Below are 17,500 nucleotides of genomic sequence, written 5' to 3'. Positions count from 1 at the left end.
CACTCGGGTTCTACGGAGCACCTTATTAAAGTGTAAAAGACTGGATGTCGGGTGTTTTAAAGTTCATAGAAGTTCATAATGAGGTGTGAGAATGTGATTATTATTATGACTTGCTGTATCACTGGGTGATTTTACTATTGCTAAATACAAATTTTGTTCAGTTCAGCAGCAATTAAAAGATAGAAATGTTGGAGTAGAGTACGCTACTTCTTAGAAGAAATGCAGAACTCAGTAGATCGTACGTAAAATTCTTCAGATACTTTAGATTAGACATGTAAATTGTATGAAATGACTCTGAATAGATTAGACTTGCTTTTCTCACCTGTTTTTCAGTTCTGCACGCTTTAACTGAGACGGTGTCGTGGCTTTTGTGTTCATCCGTCATACACAGATAACAGATGAAGCTTTGGTCAGTACGACAGTAGATCTCCAGCACTTTATCATGCTCAGAGCAGATCGTCTCTTGTAGATTTCCAGAAGCTTCGACTAACTTGTGCTTTTTCAAAGCAGGAACTTCATAGTGAGGTTTCAGATGAGTTTCACAAAAGGAGGCCAGACACATCAGACAGGACTTGACGGCTTTGTGTTTTCTCCCGGTGCAGAAATCACACTCCACATCTCCAGGTCCAGCGTAACAGTGAGCAGGAGAAGCAGCTTGGACTTCAGTCTTCTTCAGTTTCTCCACCACTTCAGCCAGCATGTTGTTTCTGCGTAGAACAGGCCTCGGTGTGAAAGTGTCTCTGCACTGAGGACAGCGATACACTCCGCTCTTCTCTTCCTGATCCCAGCAGTCATTAATACACACCTTACAGAAACTGTGACCACAGGGGATCGTCACCGGATCCTTCAGTAGATCCAGACACACTGTACAGCTGAACTGATCCACTGAAAGCTGATCTACTGAAATACTGGCCTCGGCCATTTTCCTGAACTCACACACACACACACGGAGAGAGAGAGAGAGAGAGAGAGAGAGAGAGAGAGAGAGAGAGAGAGAGAGAGAGGGAGAGTACACTGAACTCTGAGTTTCGTTTCCTTTGAAATGAACTTCCTGGTTCTCAGTGTGTATGGGGAGGTGGTTTTGGAGGAGGAGCATAAAGACAGGTATGGAAGTATAATAGTGCCAAATGTCCTCAAGGCAAAATGGCATGTTGAATTACATAAACTGAATAAAAACATATCGCAATAACAATACTTGAATTTTTCTGTCCAGCAATTTGACACAAATAAAAAAACAAAACAAAAAAAAACAGCAATATCAGTGCTTGAATTAGTTTCCTCTGCAATTCACTGGGTGTGTATATTTTGATTGAAAACAAAATTAAAAATTCAATGCACACATGTTCACCTTCCTAAAATACAGTTCCAAAATATTCAGTTGTTAAAATACCATCTTCATTATTCATCAGGGAATATTTCAACACATTTATTTTTTCAAGCTCACAAAGTCAGACTGCAAAAATTCAGATCTTAAAATTCAAGTCTTCACATCCGGGTCTCACAGGAAGAGCGATGGATTGCCGATACTACTGTAACATGTTCCTCTGGGGCGGCCCCTAGTGGTGGGATTGTGCAGACAAGCCACAAAAGAAGATGAAGCTAGCGGACTGGTGCTGGCCCCAATTTTGCCTATTACCTGAAGACACTTAACATAGAAACAGATACTCACATATTCAATTGGAGCAAGAAAAATAAGACACCAGCCGTGAGTGAGAAGAAGCAAGGGTCCAGGTTTATTCATTCCGTTCCAACACACGAGATCCCCACAGTTTGAGACGTCCCAAAATGCGATCTAAAAAACCAGAGCTGAAGCTCTTCTATTTATACAGTTTTCTTAGGGTCAGGATGACCCAGACACCTATGTGTTTTAGAAAGGGCTTATCAAAATTACCAGTATGTTTTGAAAAGAGCCTTTTCCGAACACCATTAGGTTTGAAAGAGGTACGAGACACAACATTTCGGAGAGACCTTGGTCTCACAGTTATCTCGCGGGTGCAACCTGACTCAACTACCCTTATACATGGCCCCTTTTGGTTCTCTCTTAAAAATTAAGGCCTTCGTCTGTATTACTCCTGACTTTTTCTCGTGAGACAAGACTCTTCCCCACCTCCAAGTATATTATGAGTAAGTTTCTTTCACATTTTTCTGTATTTCTGGTTTATAATTTCCTTTCATATCTGCTCTACATTTCTGTTATACATATATGGTTATACTGCTTGCAAGTGGTTTACTGTACTCCCTACTTCATAATATCATTATATTATCCTTATAATATCTTAATACTCCTTTTATTATTCTTACAATGTTCTGTTTTCCTTCTGTATGTGTGTGCGTGGTGGCATAGGCCTGTGTGTGTGTGTGTGTGTGTGTGTCTTAGTTGACCGTCCACCTACGCGCTGAGGCCTGCCGCACTAATCAAATACATGTATGGTTTCCGCCTTGCTTATCTGTGTGTTGTGTCTTAGGTAAACATCCGTACATACAGTCCACCAGCCCGGTGAAATCTCAGTAAGATTACATATTACTCATACTAGGTCTCCCTCGTGTTTATTTCATGTATATTTTATATACAACATTTCCCCCTCTGAGGCTATAAAGCCTCACAAACTACACGAATTTATTGTTTTGAACCCTGACTCCTTTGATTACATGTTGATTAACTGTGTACCCCCTAAATAGTGTTAGTATGAGTGGCTAATACAAATATTGGATCTACACGTCCCTATCTTTCTCAACTGGGCCTATCAGCCCTCAGTTTTGTATTTGTCGGGACCGCGCAGTGTGTTGCTTCTCCCCAAAAATCAAATCTCTCACTCAGGGGTGGGTGAAAAAACCTCTACGGAGGAAAAATTCCCACCCTGCCAGCACCATGTGCTCGACAGCACCATTATACTTTTCTCGTGCCTGATTGCATCATCCTTTGTTGCACATCACATGTCATATCACAAACATTTTATAACAACTGAAATTGACAGTCTCTGTTGGCAGTATCTCTCTGTATGCTGGTTGTCTTCGGCCCAGGCACTTTACGTACCCTTGGGCCACCCTTGGGGAGAGGTTAGGCTAGCACTTACACCCAGGGCATGGCTCATCACATCGTCTTCTCATCCTGGCCTGCCATTGAATTGAGAGTTCTGCGGAAATGTCACTTGAGGGCAGACCCCCCGTTGACAGCTTCGTACAGGACCCTCACGTGTCCCCTGCCTCATAGGTTGGGGGTCTCATGTCCTCGTAGTCAGTTGCTTCAGCCATTCTCTCGCTGCTCAAGGTGACCACCACCCCCCGTTGAGGCGGTAACGCCTCACCCATAACAATGCACCCAGCTCTGTTCCTGTGAATAGATAGCTTCATACATAACAGTTAGTTATCTCATATATGCTCTTGGTTCCATCTGCCATTACTCCAGTGGCAGTCCTTCATAAGGAACAGACACAGACACGGGTCGACCCGTAAGCATTTCATGCAGTGTTAGATACATATTTCTGTGTCAGCACAAATTGCGTTAAACTTGAGATGGTATGCCGGATCTAGGAACTACCTCTCTGGTCAAAGAAAAAATGTAATCACTGTTCCAGCAGTCTTCTGATGGCACTGCCTCCCTCCATCTGCTAAACCTGTCTATCACCGAGCGCTTTAACGGCCTTTCTGGCATTGATATGTGCCCTCTTGATACTGATTTTCCCCTTCTGACATTGTTTTGAGCACAAATATCACACTCAGATTATCATCCACCGTTGCCTGTAAGTACAGAGATCATTCCTCTAGCTGTTTTATCTTTCCCCTACCTTCCCCCTCGCACACTGGTTAAAACCATGGGCATCTGAAATACATGCAGTGTGAAGTGCAGTAGGTACAATCAGAATTCAACTAACTATTTGCTCGGTATGTTAAAGTGGCGTTCCAACGTTTTATTCTAAAACCTCACTGCATTCAAACAACTCCAAACAGATGACACAATCCATGGGCATAAGCGTCAGTATATATATATATATTAGCATTTCTACCCTTAACCAGTTTGCACTCTGTAGTGATAGCTTTTAATTCAGCCAATTGGGCAGAGCAGGGTGCTCATAATGTTTGTGAAATTTCAGACACAAAATCTTTCAGATGGAACGTCTAAAAATTTCAAATTTAAGCTCGAGGAAATATGAATTTCGGCTAGGCAATCGTGAGTGTGCTCAGTGACTGGCTCCACAGAATTAATTAGGCAATACAACACTACACTTGGTGTATTAGACACACCAATAGGTTTAAGGGTTACATTTTGAGTTTCACATCGAATAACCTCATATCTTGTTCTTTCAAAATAGAAGTGACCTGGTGTGATGAGTGTAAGATCAATGTGTGAGAGAGCAATTTTCCCAGTGATCTGCACTAAGAGAGCAGCTCCAGCCATGGCACGCAAATGTGCTGGCAATCCTTGTGCCACCAAATCCAAGGTTTTCAATAAATAAACTAAAGACCTGCAAGCGCCTCATACTCCTGAGCCGGGACCCCCCCAGTGGCGCCCCCTCTCTCAGTCATATGTAAGGAAAAGTCTTTGTTGTAGTTTGCCAGCCATAGTACAGGTACAGAGCATAAGTCCATTCAATGGTGTTCCAAAGAACACCCAGATCTCAGGATTTTGTCATGAAGAGAGCAATCAGTGATACACTGCAGACCATACTTGATAACGTCCAGGAAGCTTAATATTTGTTGTGCTTTATGGGGCGGAGGATGACCCCAATCATGTCCTGTTGGCCTTGGGAGCGTGCGAGGGAGTCTCTGACCACAGAGGAGTACACCGCAGGGGAGCCCACAGCCCCTGAAGGAGACGCTCCCAGGTGTATTACTGATCTAGGAATGTTAAGGGGAGTAACGGCTTTGAGCTCTCACATGTAGGTACACTGGAAAAAGAGCTGATCACAGTTCAACAACAGAAAAATAATAATATCATGGGGAATGGAATAGGTTACAGTAGGGACATCGTATATATATATATATATATATATATATATATATATATATATATATATATATATATATATATATATATATAACGTTCTAAAAGTAAGGGAGCTACTGGGATGACTAGTTAATTGATTTTTCAACTTTTGTGTAAACTGCCATCCTCTTCCAGCCTTAAACATTGGTTACTGGGTGTGTTGTATTGCAGAATTTATCGCAGTCGTTATCACAGCTTGCTGTAATAAGGCTATGGACATGTTCCTTCATCCTTTTCTGAGGATTGAAGATATTGTTTACTGGACACAGGATGACTATACTTCACTTTAGCTTATTACAGTGTACATGTTACTTGCCGCGCTTCAACCTTATGTAGACCATAATGTGCGAGGTATGTTAGCAAGTACAGGATGAGGGATGCCACCATCACTGTCCAATTTGGAAACTGGAGACAGACAACTGGGAACACACAACTGCAAAACCCATCATTAAATGTTCAATTTATGCACCAGGTCAAGGCCCATTAAAAATTGTGAATACTTTTCAAGTGATTCACTGTATACTGATTTTAATAATGCAGAAATCCATTAAACATTCGAAACGAGGAGTTTAGTTTTTAACATATTAAGACTTCTGATGTTTACAGAGCACACACATTGTTCGATATAAACAAATCACAAGGCCCTGATTGTGTGGAGTCTGTATTTCTAAACTTAGCAGCTGATATTATTTCATCTCTTTTAACTTATCTTCTTAATCTTTCATTAGACAACGGGGTTATACCAGAAATTTGGAAATCAGTTTTTTTTCTTTTTATTAAACCAGGGAAATCCCACTATATTAGATCATTACAGTCCAATCCCAAAGCCTCCTGTCCTATATCCCTTTTAGAAAACCTCTTCAGTGAACCGTTGACATGTTATCAGTTTGCAAAAAAGTCTAAGGTCATAAAAACATATCATCGCAACAGCTGTTTTGAAAGTCCTAAAACAATGTCACGGTACCTCCTACACTTCCCTGTTTGTCGATTTATCAAAGGCTTTCGACTTGACTCAGCTACCCTTATACATGGCTCCTCGTGGTTAATAAGGTTATTAAAATTATTACTCATACTAGGTCTCCCTCGTGTTTATTTCATGTCATTTTTATCCACAACATGGGACGGGACGGTTTGCCATCATTGATGGAACAATGAATTCTGAATTATTCCAGAGAATTCTCAAGAAAAACGTCAGGACATCTGTCCATGAACTGAATCTCAAGAGAAAGTCGGTCATGCAGCAACACAACGACCCTAAACACACGAGTCTTTCAACTAAAGAATGCTTTTAAGAAGAATAAAGTTAATGTTTTGGAATGGCCAAGTCAAAGTCCTGACCTTAATCCAATAGAAATGTTGTGGAAGAACCTGAAGCGAGCAGTTCGTGAGGAAACCCACCAACATCCCAGAGTTGAAGCGGTTCTGTACTGAGGACCGGGATAAAATTCCTCCAAGCCGATGTGCAGGACTGACCAACAGTTACCGCAAACGTTTATCTGCAGTTATTACTGCACAAGGGGGTCACACCACATACTGACAGCAAAGGTGCACATACTTTTGCCACTCACAGATATGTAATATTGGATCATTTTCCTCAATAAATAAATGACCAAGTGTAATAGTTTCTTGTTTTAGGACTTGTGTAAATCTGATGATGTTTTAGGTCTTATGCAGATATACAGAAAATTCTACAGGGTTCACAAACTTTCAAGCACTACTGTATAACATTAAAATCTACTGAAAGAAAGATCTAATGTTATAAAGGAAAACTGGGAAATCACAAATAAATGCCTCATATTACATTGGAATTAAGCTTGATATAAAAAAGTAAAGTTGCTCATTTTAATTCAATAAAAATCACATTTCTGATATTTCATTCTGGATCACGTAATCTCACAGTTGATCCACGATACGGCAGCCAGAACCCAGCGTATAGAGGCTGAGTGAATGTGGTGTGGACTCTGTGGAGGAGCTTCATCGTGTCAGAGTCACTGTAGAAGGACAGAGTTCCTGCACTGTGATCCACATACACTCCTATTCTGGAGGACGATGGAACTCCGAGATCAGTCTCAATGTTGTTGTGATAGAAAAAGAGAGAAGAAGAAGAAGAACACCACAGACTCCAGGACTGATTGTTGCCTCCAAACCCACACTCATTACATAACGTCAGTGTCTACAAATGGCTTTATTATTTGTAAAAAATGACAATATTACTAACTAATTTAAACTAACATCCCCGCCACCATCAGCTCTCCCACTGTGTCAGAACAAAAACAGCCCTGAGTGCACATAGTTTAGATTAGGCAAATAACTGGATACAGATATTTTAATATAAATCATCATCATCATCATCATCATCATCATCACTTTCACAGACATCACTGCAACCTATACAGGTACCCATAATGCAACGTGTAACTAGGTGGCCATTTTGATTCCCTAGCTACATACCTACTGCACTGCTCCTGTCGCTCAAAATATTTCATTTAATTTCCTTTAAAAATTCTCTCCAATTTGATAAAGAGATTTGATTTATAGAGAGTTTAGACATTTCACTTCACTAATTTCAGAAATCAGTAGAACTTTTATACGTCATTGGGAATACATTCAGATCTTACACTTTCATTCCCTTTACATGTGTAACTGATGATCCTAGGCCGAGTCGAAATGCAGCGTTTTAATCTTTAGTGTTTTTACTGATTTAATATGAACATTTATTTCACAGATGGGGATCAATGAGGAAATGTGCACAGAGTTTTATTTACTGACAAATTACTGACCATAAAACACCTCAAATCATTATTTTGTTGGATCACACAACCTCACAGTTGTTCCTGATTCAGAGATTAAATTCCAGTAGAGCTCGAACCCAGCGTATAGAGGCTGAGTGAATGTGGTGTGGACTCTGTGAAGGAGCTTCATCGTGTCAGAGACGCTGTAGAAGGACAGAGTTCCTGCACTGTGATCCACATACACTCCTATTCTGGAGGACGATGGAACTCCGAGATCAGTCTCAATGTTGTTGTGATAGAAAAAGAGAGAGGAAGAAGAATAACACTGCAGACTCCAGGACTGATTGTTGTGTCCAAACACACACTCATTACCCCATCCTTTCCTGCTGATGTCTTTATATGAGACTGATATGTGCACATCACCGCTCCACTCCACCTCCCAGTAACAGCGTCCACACACACTCTCCTTACTCAACACCTGAGTGTAGGAGTCAAATCTCTCTGGATGATCAGAGTACTGCTGCTTTCTCACACTGTACGTCACCGCTCTGTTCCTCTCAGACAGAATGAGGTAATTATTTACTGTGTTGGGATCCAGAGTCAGATCACAGAAATCTAAACACATGACACATGTCAACATGTTAGATATTAATCACAGGATGTGTGTGTGTGTGAGTGTGTCTGTGAAAGTGTGTGTGTGTGTGTGTGTGTGTGTGTGTGTGTGTGTGTGTGTGTGTGTGTGTGTGTGTGAGTGAGTGTGTGTGTGTGTGTGTGTGTGTGCGAGAGTGTGTGTGATGTGGGTGTGTGTCAGTGAGTGCGTGAGTGTAAGTGTGTGTGATGTGTGTGTGATGTGTGTGTGAGTGTGAGTGTGTATGTGCGTGTAAGTGTGTGTGCGTGTGACTGTGTGTGTGTGTGAGTGTGTGTGTGTGTGTTACACGTACACTGCAGAAAATCTTGTCTGCTCTTTGGTTCTGGGGGTAAAATGATGTGAACTGCTGCAGCTGTGGAGACACAGAAACAAAATGGAAAAATCAGGTGGTGTAAAAGACGGAAACAGTTTAAAGTGATCAGATTTGTGTCTGATGTTTAATCAGCGTTTTATTTTAGAAAACACATTCTCTAGCTGTGGGATTTAAATGAGATTTTTTCCTTCTGAATGACGGAGAAATAAACTTTATTAATAACATGAGCACGAGCAGAGAGCTGCTTTGGTGACTAATGACTACAGAAGAAATTTTCTGACTGAATAAATGTTATTCATATGACTTATAAACTCTCTCTGTCTCTCTCTCTTTGTAGGCGTGTGTGAATAAATGTGTGTGTGTCCTCTGTGCTTTATTCAGAGTAGAATAACTGAAAATAAAACTGAAGCTTTTACACTATTAAGACATGAATAAAAAGTGTAACTGTATAAAATCATCGTTCCAGTAGAGGGCAGCGATAACAGGAAGTTCACGTAATCATAGGAAATCATTTCTGTGTGTTTTGGGGAAATTTGATGTCTCTCTTTACCGAGCTGCAGAGAAAGTAAAGATTTCCCAGCAGGACGATTTCTCTCACCGTGTTCAGGGATTCTGATGAATTCCTCCTGGCAGAATTCCTCGAGTCTCTTTTTCAGAGCAGAGAGAGATTCCCTCACTCCATCAAATGAGAGATGTTGATTGACAGTGACGCTGCGCGAGTCCTCACGGAGATCAGACTGAAAACCTGGTCTAATAATTTCGGTCGAGCGACGGCCGGAGACTAAAACCTGCGTACAGCAATTAGGCATAAAATTAGGAGAAGAAATTACAGCTACAATTACTTTAAAGTTTTTAAGTAAAATCTTACAGCAGGTTGTTTCCATATTAGAAAAGGTTCGAAGTGGAACAGTTTTAGACGTCTAAGAACCATTATTTATCCAATGACCCATAACCTGTATATTTCACCTGGAAATGTGGATGTAGTGTACCTTTAGTTCCTGGAGGAAGTGGAGGTGATCGTGTGTGTGTGAAAGCTGCTCCAGCTCAGTGACTCTCCTCTGAAGATCAGCGATCTCCTGCTCCAGTTGCTCCAGGAGTCGTTCAGCTCGACTCAGTTCAGCCTTCTCCTGAGCTCTGATCAGCTCCGTCACCTCCGAGCGCCTTTTCTCCATGGAGCTGATCATCTCAGTAAAGATCCTCTCACTGTCCTCCACTGCTGTCTGTGCACTGAGCTGTTAGGAGACACACACACACACACACACACACACACACACACACACACACACACACAAGCTCATCTATCATTCCGTCTCTTACTGGGCCTCTAAACGACTCGTTGTCCATGTTGTGTGTGTTTCTAGGAGCAGCTCTGTCTCTGCTCACTGCTCACCTTTATAGTGTTCACAGTCTGTTTCAGCTCCTGCACCTTCTTCTGCTTCTCCTGGATTCTCTGCTGGGATTTCATCTGCTCCTCCTTTAACTCTCTCTGAGGACAAATACAATACATTACACTGTGTATGCATGATGAGATTATGAGCGCAGTGGGTGAATATGAACTGCAGATGAAGGGTTAAAGTTCACTCGGGTTCTACGGAGAACCTTATTAAAGTGTAAAAACCTGGATGTCGGGTTTTTAAAGTTCATAGATGTGAAACACTCAAATGTATTTCAGTATTCAGAATTGTGATTGGGAATCATTTGGTTACATCACAAATAACAGCAACAACACACACACCATGGTGGTGTGACTGGTCAGGCTAATCTTTTAATTATATCACTGACATCTTATTTTAAAATCCACAACATGACTACATGTACACGCCAGTCTTCATGGATCAGTGGTTCCTGTCAGAGATCAGCTGTTAGCGCTGTGAGCTAAGTGTGTACATGAGAGATAAATAGTTAATGAGTCGACACTGTAAAGCTGTAAAATGACGTTCAGATGGGTTTTGGCTGAAATGTTCACTGACTGTTCTGACCTGATAAAGATAATCTTATCCACAAAGATCAGATTTTCACTCCAACCTATCAGGAGACAGAACTGATCAAACTCATCAGTCGTTTATAGACGGAGACCGAATGATTAAACCAGTGGAATGAGGTGTGTCTCCTGCTTGGAGTGAAAACCTTCAGATACTTTAGATTAGACATGTAAATTGTATGAAATGACTCTGAATAGATTAGACTTGCTTTTCTCACCTGTTTTTCAGTTCTGTACGCTTTAACTGAGACGGTGTCGTGGCTTTTGTGTTCATCCGTCATACACAGATAACAGATGAAGCTTTGGTCAGTACGACAGTAGACCTCCAGCACTTTATCATGCTCAGAGCAGATCTTCTCTTGTAGATTTCCAGAAGCTTCGACCAACTTGTGCTTTTTCAAAGCAAGAACTTCATAGTGAGGTTTCAGATGAGTTTCACAAAAGGAGGCCAGACACATCAGACAGGACTTGACGGCTTTGTGTTTTCTCCCGGTGCAGAAATCACACTCCACATCTCCAGGTCCAGCGTAACAGTGAGCAGGAGAAGCAGCTTGGACTTCAGTCTTCTTCAGTTTCTCCACCACTTCAGCCAGCATGTTGTTTCTGCGTAGAACAGGCCTCGGAGTGAAAGTGTCTCTGCACTGAGGACAGCGATACACTCCGCTCTTCTCTTCCTGATCCCAGCAATCATTAATACACACCTTACAGAAACTGTGACCACAGGGGATCGTCACCGGATCCTTCAGGAGATCCAGACAAACTGGACAGATGAACTGATCCTGATCTACTGAAATACTAGCTTCGGCCATTTTCCTGAACTCACACACTGACAGAGAGAGAGAGAGAGAGAGAGAGAGAGAGAGAGAGAGAGAGAGAGAGAGAGAGAGAGAGAGAGAAGTGATTGATCTGAACTCTGAGTTTCGTGTCCTTTGAAATGAACTTCCTGGTTCTCTGTGTGTATGGGGAGGTGGTTTTGGAGGAGGAGCACAAAAATGGACAGATTATAAACACTCCTCTGTTAATCATTTCTTCCTTCAGATTCAGTCCATCATTATGTTAAAGACTAAACACTCTCAGACTGATTTCTGCGTGTTACAGAACTCCTTCTCAAACCAACACACTTTTTTGACAGTAATGACAAAAAAGACAGATAGAAAGAGAAAAATCGAGCATCGTTTTAATTTATTAAAATTCAGCACTATTTGTGTGACGTGTCTTTCTCGGTCATGTGATTATATATACAGTATCTCACAAAAGTGAGTACACCCCTGACATTTTTGTAAATATTAGATTATATCTTTTATGTGACAACACTGAAGAAATGACACTTTGCTACAATGTAAAGTAGTGAGTGTACAGCTTGTGTAACAGTGTAAATTTATTGTCCCCTCAAAATAACTCAACCCACAGACATTAATGTGTAAACCACTGTCAACAAAAGTGAGTACACCCATAAGTGAAAATGCCCAAATCGGGCCCAAAGTGTCAATATTTTGTGTGGCCACCATTATTTTCCTGCACTGCCTTAACCCTCTTGGGCATGGAGTTCACCAGAGCTTCACAGGTTGCCACTGGAGTCCTCTTCCACTCATCCATGATGACATCACGGAGCTGGTGGATGTTAGAGACCTTGTGCTCCTCCACCTTCCGTTTGAGGATGCCCCACAGATGCTCGATAGGGTTTAGACCATCACCTTCACCCTCAGCTTCTTTAGCAAGGCAGTGGTCGTCTTGGAGGTGTGTTTGGGGTCGTTATCATGCTGGAATACTGGCCTGCGGCCAAGTCGCCGAAGGGAGGGGATCATGCTCTGCTTCATTATGTCACAGTACATGTTGGCATTCGTGGTTCCCTCAATGAACTGTAGCTCCCCAGTGCCGGCAGCACTCATGCAGCCCCAGACCATGACACTCCCACCACCATGCTTGACTGTAGGCAAGACACACTTGTCTTTGTACTCCTCACCTGGTTGCCGCCAAACACGCTTGACACCATCTGAACCAAATAAGATTATCTTGGTCTCATAATCCATGTCCTTAGTCTACTTGTCTTCAGCAAACTGTATGCCAGCTTTCTTGTGCATCATCTTTAGAAGAGGCTTCCTTCTGGGACGACAGCCATGCAGACCAATTTGATGCAGTGTGCGGCGTATGGTCTGAGCACTGACAGGCTGACCCCCCACCTCTTCAACCCCTGCAGCAATGCTGGCAGCACTCATACGGCTATTCATTGAGGGATCCATGAATCCCAACATGTACTGTGACATACTGAAGCAGAGCATGATCAGTATGCAGTATTCCAGCATGATAACGACCCCAAACACAAAATTTATAGAATGTTCGGTTTATGAAAAAAAGAAGACAGAACTGCTGCAGAAAAGTCTCTATTTGCAACAGGACATTACTGCAAGATATGCAATATAACTGCTGTTTATTGTGTGAAAATACAAAATATACAAACAGAAAAAGCCACAGAATAATAAAAAGAGAAAAAAGCCATCTTCTAATCTGCCATACAGGCATATGGTCATTGTACAGTAATACATGGTAAAATGACTGTATTTACACTTTGCAGTAGGAGGAGCCCTTATACAATATCATACCTGTTGGTTTCTCGAAAAATCCGGACAATGGATCCCACTGTGTCCCCTGGTTGAGATTTGGTTGTACTCGTTCACCAGCCTCTGTGTATGATAGCCAGTGGATTATGACATGGTCTATGATACCAGCTCTTATTTCATCAGGTACCCTAGCTCTGGCCCTTCTCTGTGCGCCACCACACATTCTAACTCCTCTCTCTCTACCTTGTCCTTGTCCAGGTATTCCTCAACCTTGCCCTTGCCCCACTCATCTCCCTTGTCCTGGTACTCGTCTTCCTCTGCCTTGTCCTGGTACTCGTCTTCCTCTGCCTTGTCCTGGTACTCGTCTTCCTCTGCCTTGTCCTGGTACTCGTCTTCCTCTGCCTTGTCCTGGTACTCGTCTTCCTCTGCCTTGTCCTGGTACTCGTCTTCCTCTGCCTTGTCCTGGTACTCGTCTTCCTCTGCCTTGTCCTGGTACTCGTCTTCCTCTGCCTTGTCCTGGTACTCGTCTTCCTCTGCCTTGTCCTGGTACTCGTCTTCCTCTGCCTTGTCCTGGTACTCGTCTTCCTCTGCCTTGTCCTGGTACTCGTCTTCCTCTGCCTTGTCCTGGTACTCGTCTTCCTCTGCCTCGTGCAGGCATTTTTCTTACTTTTTGTTGCTCTATATTGTTCCTTTTCCACACAAGATCAGCCCAAAGAGGTCCTCTTTTACTGTTTACCATATGGTCATGCGATTGACAGAAGCTCAACACCCGAGTGTGTTTCCTAGCTGGGAATCAGCCGTGATTGATCTATTTGCCCAACTTCAATCAGCTGTTTCTCAGTAGCAGTGGAATAAAATACAGGGGATATATACGTGTTTCAATTCACAGTATGAACAGCTGTTCACTTTGACTTTATCCTATAAGTTAGGTTTAGAACATGATGTGATCTGTTCTGACATACAGTGTGAAAGCATTTGTACATTTGGCAGTACAAATCCACTGTTTCGGTCTTGGTTGAGCTCGTGTGTAAAAGAAGTTCAAGCATTTTAAATGTGTGTTAACTGTACGCGTTTTGTGTCAAAGCAACAAGAAATGTGTTAATTGTACAGCCTACACAGACGGATGTTGTGCTAACTTAAGAATTTAGGAAAATTGTTCAATGTATTGAAAAACTTGTGATAGCAATCGTAAACGACTCTAATAACAGCCTTTGAAATGAACTTCCTGGTTCTCTGTCTGTATGAGGAGGTGGTTTTGGAGGAGGAGCACAAAGACGGAGAGATTATAAACACTCCTCTGTTAACCATTTCTTCCTTCAGATTCAGTCCATCATTATATTAAAGACTAAACACTCTCAGACTGATTTCTGCGTGTTACAGAACTCCTACTCTACCCAACACACTTTATTTTATCAGTAATGACAGTAAAGACAGACAGAGAGAGATTTGGTTTGGGTATTTAATGTCTGTAATAGAATTTACTCTGCATTTTGTGAAACTGTATTACTGACACAAACAATGTTTTTGAGCGGAACGTGTCATGATATAGACATGCAGTCTGTGTAACGCTAAACCGGTAGCTACAGTCGTCTCTTGTTAAGGACATTATTAAACCTGTTTCGTGAATAATAATAAAAAACAGAATAAAATAAAACCTTCACTGGAAAAACATTTGAGGAAAAACGTAATCATTTAATAATATCATGCAGTTGATGTATTCCTGTAAAGGACGCAGTCAGTAGACAGATAATATAAAGAATTACAAACACAGTAACACAATACATTATGTTTATTTATTTATTTTAAAATTAAGTCGTTAACGACGACGAGCGTATTAACATATAACACACAAAAACTAAAGCAATTATGTTTATCAAAGAAGAAAATCAATCAATATCAGAAGACGTGCATGTGTTAACTTCATAAAATAAACTAACGTGTATATAAATATTATATATATATAAAATTAGAACCTGAGAACCGTGCTGCTCATTGCCATTGTTCACCATGGAGACGGTGCCCTTCTTCTTGTGCTTGATCCGTGGAACCTTCTCAGCATCGAAGAAGCGCGCCTGATCCCCGTACAGCTTACTGACACAACACACACAACAGGTTTATATCAATGCTGATATTCATATACGCTATCGTTCCTATAGTAACAACCTGCGTAGGCATTTTCCAAGACCGATGAGTCGTTTATTCGCTGTTATTTAACAGCGATTTTAGAAAACGTCACATCGTCATTCGGAGACGTTTTTACTGAACATTTATGGAAGGAGTCTCCAGTGTCAGCACGGTTTTCTGCCACAGGAAAACCTTCAGGATATAAACCTTCAGGATATAGAGCTGAAGGTCGCCGTAGCCGCTATAAATGCGAGTGACAGCAGAAACTAACGCTTCGTGGACGTTCCAGAGCATTAATCGTAACTATAAATGCGTTAAAAATATGAGAAGTGTACTTATTTAACCAGTTATAAAACCGCTCCAGGGTGTGCCGATACGGGAAAATAGATCAACCTCGGGGTGAGTCCGACGTCGATTATTTCCCTATAAATGACACAGTGTTTATTCTTCGAATTATACCATTTATTTTTGTAAATTAGAAAACATTGCAAATGTATATTGCCAGATCAAAAGGCAAACAGATTAAATCATCATCATCATCATCATCATCATCACGAGGTGTTTATTACTGACCAGAACACGGACTCTCCTCCTCGGCCAGAGCCTGTAGGGTCTCCAGTCTGGACGATAAAATCTCTCTGAAAGAGGAAATAAAATCAAACAGCACCACTGTTACAGTTCTTCTATGTTTACAGTGAAATTAATTCCATACGTCGTCACGGCAGCTTCAGCGATCGCGATATGAACGTTTTACATCAGCGGCTGATATACATTTTACATCAGGAAATGAAACGTGACTAATGACAAACTAAACTACTAACACTGTAGAAAGACGCCGCTGCTTCACACGTCCCTTTCTGAAACCCATTTATTACGTTGTTATAACGTTACAGTTATTTTAAACGTTAAATGATAAGAAATTCATTCGTTTCAGATAAATGTTGCCTGATGGCTGAGTTCTGCGTAGGAAGATCTTACCTGGACATTGTGAATGAGGCAGTAGTTGTAGTACTTGATTTTACACAGCTTCAAGAAGTTCAAGCAGGCTGCCGAAGGAAAACAAACAAACAAACAAACAAACAAACAAAAAGGTATTTTCACTTCTTCCGCTTCAAAATTAATATCTGAATAATAAGGGTTTTTTTTTTAACTTCCTATTGGCTTAAATTATACTCGCGTAAACCGTAACAGTCAGTACACAATATATAAATGCCCATGCCCTTGACATTTATTACTTGATATTTATTCTGATCTTTAAGAAGCGCTTTCTTCACCTCCTTTTGATATGCAAATTATCCTGGCAATTCGATGAATATGCAAATTTCCCCTCAACATTCCACACTGATTCTATCTTTTTTTTTTTCTCTCTACTTGACACGGGGGGAGGGGGGGGGGGATGCCATAAATTAAAACTATTTCATTTCATTTGACTGAAGTAGTTTTCACAAAGCCAGAATGTTCAGGTATTAAATAAAATCAGTTTTGTGCCATGTGCCGTGACGTCATCCGGCGACCCTGTAAAGCTACTTTCCCCTTAAAAGAGCTGCGATATTGATGTAGAGAGGAAAAGCCGTGCTCCTGGTCTCGTCTCTTAAAGCTGACGCGTATAAACACACAACAGTTTAAATAGAAAACGTGTTAAATTTCTTATTCTCATTAACCAATTACTCTAAAACAAGCGGCGAACTAGAAACCGATAAACATAGCTATGCTATGCTAGCTGACTAGCGGTTCTGTTTATCTCAGTTGGCATTAATTAAACCAATAACTACCTCATTTATATACATATTAAACACGCATATGGACACCTGACACCTGATATTTCAGGTTAAATCGTACCTTTAGGTCTTTCCTCGGTGTATAAATCCACTACGATGTCGCCTAATGTTGTTTCTAGTAGCACCGCCATTCTGTTTCAAAATTCAGACGGCACTGCGCATGCGCGGAACCAAAGCGCGTGTCCTACAAACCAATGGATTTGTGTGTGTAGCTACTGTACTGTGTGGTGCAGTAGGTTTTCTGTTTGTTCTGGGATAAATTAGCTTTGCATTTAACGTTTTTATTAAATTTTGATTACAAGGTACTCATTAAGGCAACACTTAGTGTAATAGTCTTACCAAAACAAACCAAAATGACACAAAAATAGACATTACACATGG

The 17,500-nt window shown here is 41.3% G+C and overlaps 3 protein-coding genes across 4 annotated transcripts in view; all 3 read right to left on the bottom strand.

Moving 5' to 3' along the window:
- Positions 1-1,252, bottom strand: part of LOC108261588 (tripartite motif-containing protein 16) — a 5,718-nt gene extending 4,466 nt beyond the window's left edge. The window contains exon 1 of the mRNA XM_053677604.1: positions 323-1,252. Within this exon, the coding sequence (XP_053533579.1) occupies positions 323-1,150 (828 nt within the window). The 5' untranslated portion in view covers positions 1,151-1,252. The remainder of the gene's footprint in view (positions 1-322) is intronic.
- A 5,110-nt stretch (positions 1,253-6,362) lies between these two features.
- LOC108261479 (tripartite motif-containing protein 16) lies at positions 6,363-11,574 on the bottom strand. Its single transcript, XM_053677598.1, has 6 exons — positions 10,878-11,574; positions 10,069-10,164; positions 9,668-9,910; positions 9,277-9,415; positions 8,658-8,717; positions 6,363-8,331 (listed from the first exon to the last, which is right to left on the bottom strand). The coding sequence occupies exons 1-6, from the start codon at positions 11,466-11,468 to the stop codon at positions 7,784-7,786; spliced, it is 1,677 nt and encodes a 558-aa protein (XP_053533573.1). The 5' UTR covers positions 11,469-11,574; the 3' UTR covers positions 6,363-7,783.
- Positions 11,575-14,991: 3,417 nt separating this feature from the next.
- The window catches only part of LOC128629437 (peptidyl-prolyl cis-trans isomerase-like 4), a 30,946-nt gene continuing 28,437 nt past the window's right edge, over positions 14,992-17,500 (bottom strand). The window contains exons 1-4 of one of the 2 annotated variants that reach the window (XM_053677587.1): positions 17,181-17,286; positions 16,320-16,387; positions 15,915-15,979; positions 14,992-15,308 (exon numbers count right to left, since the gene is read on the bottom strand). In XM_053677587.1, the coding sequence (XP_053533562.1) occupies positions 15,104-15,308; positions 15,915-15,979; positions 16,320-16,387; positions 17,181-17,250 (408 nt within the window). In that variant the 5' untranslated portion in view covers positions 17,251-17,286 and the 3' untranslated portion in view covers positions 14,992-15,103. Of the gene's footprint in view, positions 15,309-15,914; positions 15,980-16,319; positions 16,388-17,180; positions 17,287-17,500 lie in introns of those variants that run through there. The other variant, XM_053677589.1, reaches the window with a different exon arrangement.

Source organism: Ictalurus punctatus, chromosome 2 (genome assembly GCF_001660625.3).
Source record: "Ictalurus punctatus breed USDA103 chromosome 2, Coco_2.0, whole genome shotgun sequence".
Classification (NCBI taxonomy): domain Eukaryota; kingdom Metazoa; phylum Chordata; class Actinopteri; order Siluriformes; family Ictaluridae; genus Ictalurus; species Ictalurus punctatus.
Note: the sequence above shows the minus strand (reverse complement) of the source record. Positions and strands in the feature narration are given on the sequence as shown.

Bases quoted from the DNA above. Each gene is read 5' to 3' on its own strand.
- LOC108261479 (XM_053677598.1), bottom strand. From the start codon at position 11,468: ATGGCCGAAGCTAGTATTTCAGTAGATCAGGATCAGTTCATCTGTCCA. The intron at 9,911-10,068 runs GTGAGCAGTGAG...GTCTCCTAACAG, and splicing joins AGACTGTGAACACTATAAAG to CTCAGTGCACAGACAGCAGT. The intron at 9,416-9,667 runs GTACACTACATC...CCAGGTTTTCAG, and splicing joins ACTTCCTCCAGGAACTAAAG to TCTGATCTCCGTGAGGACTC.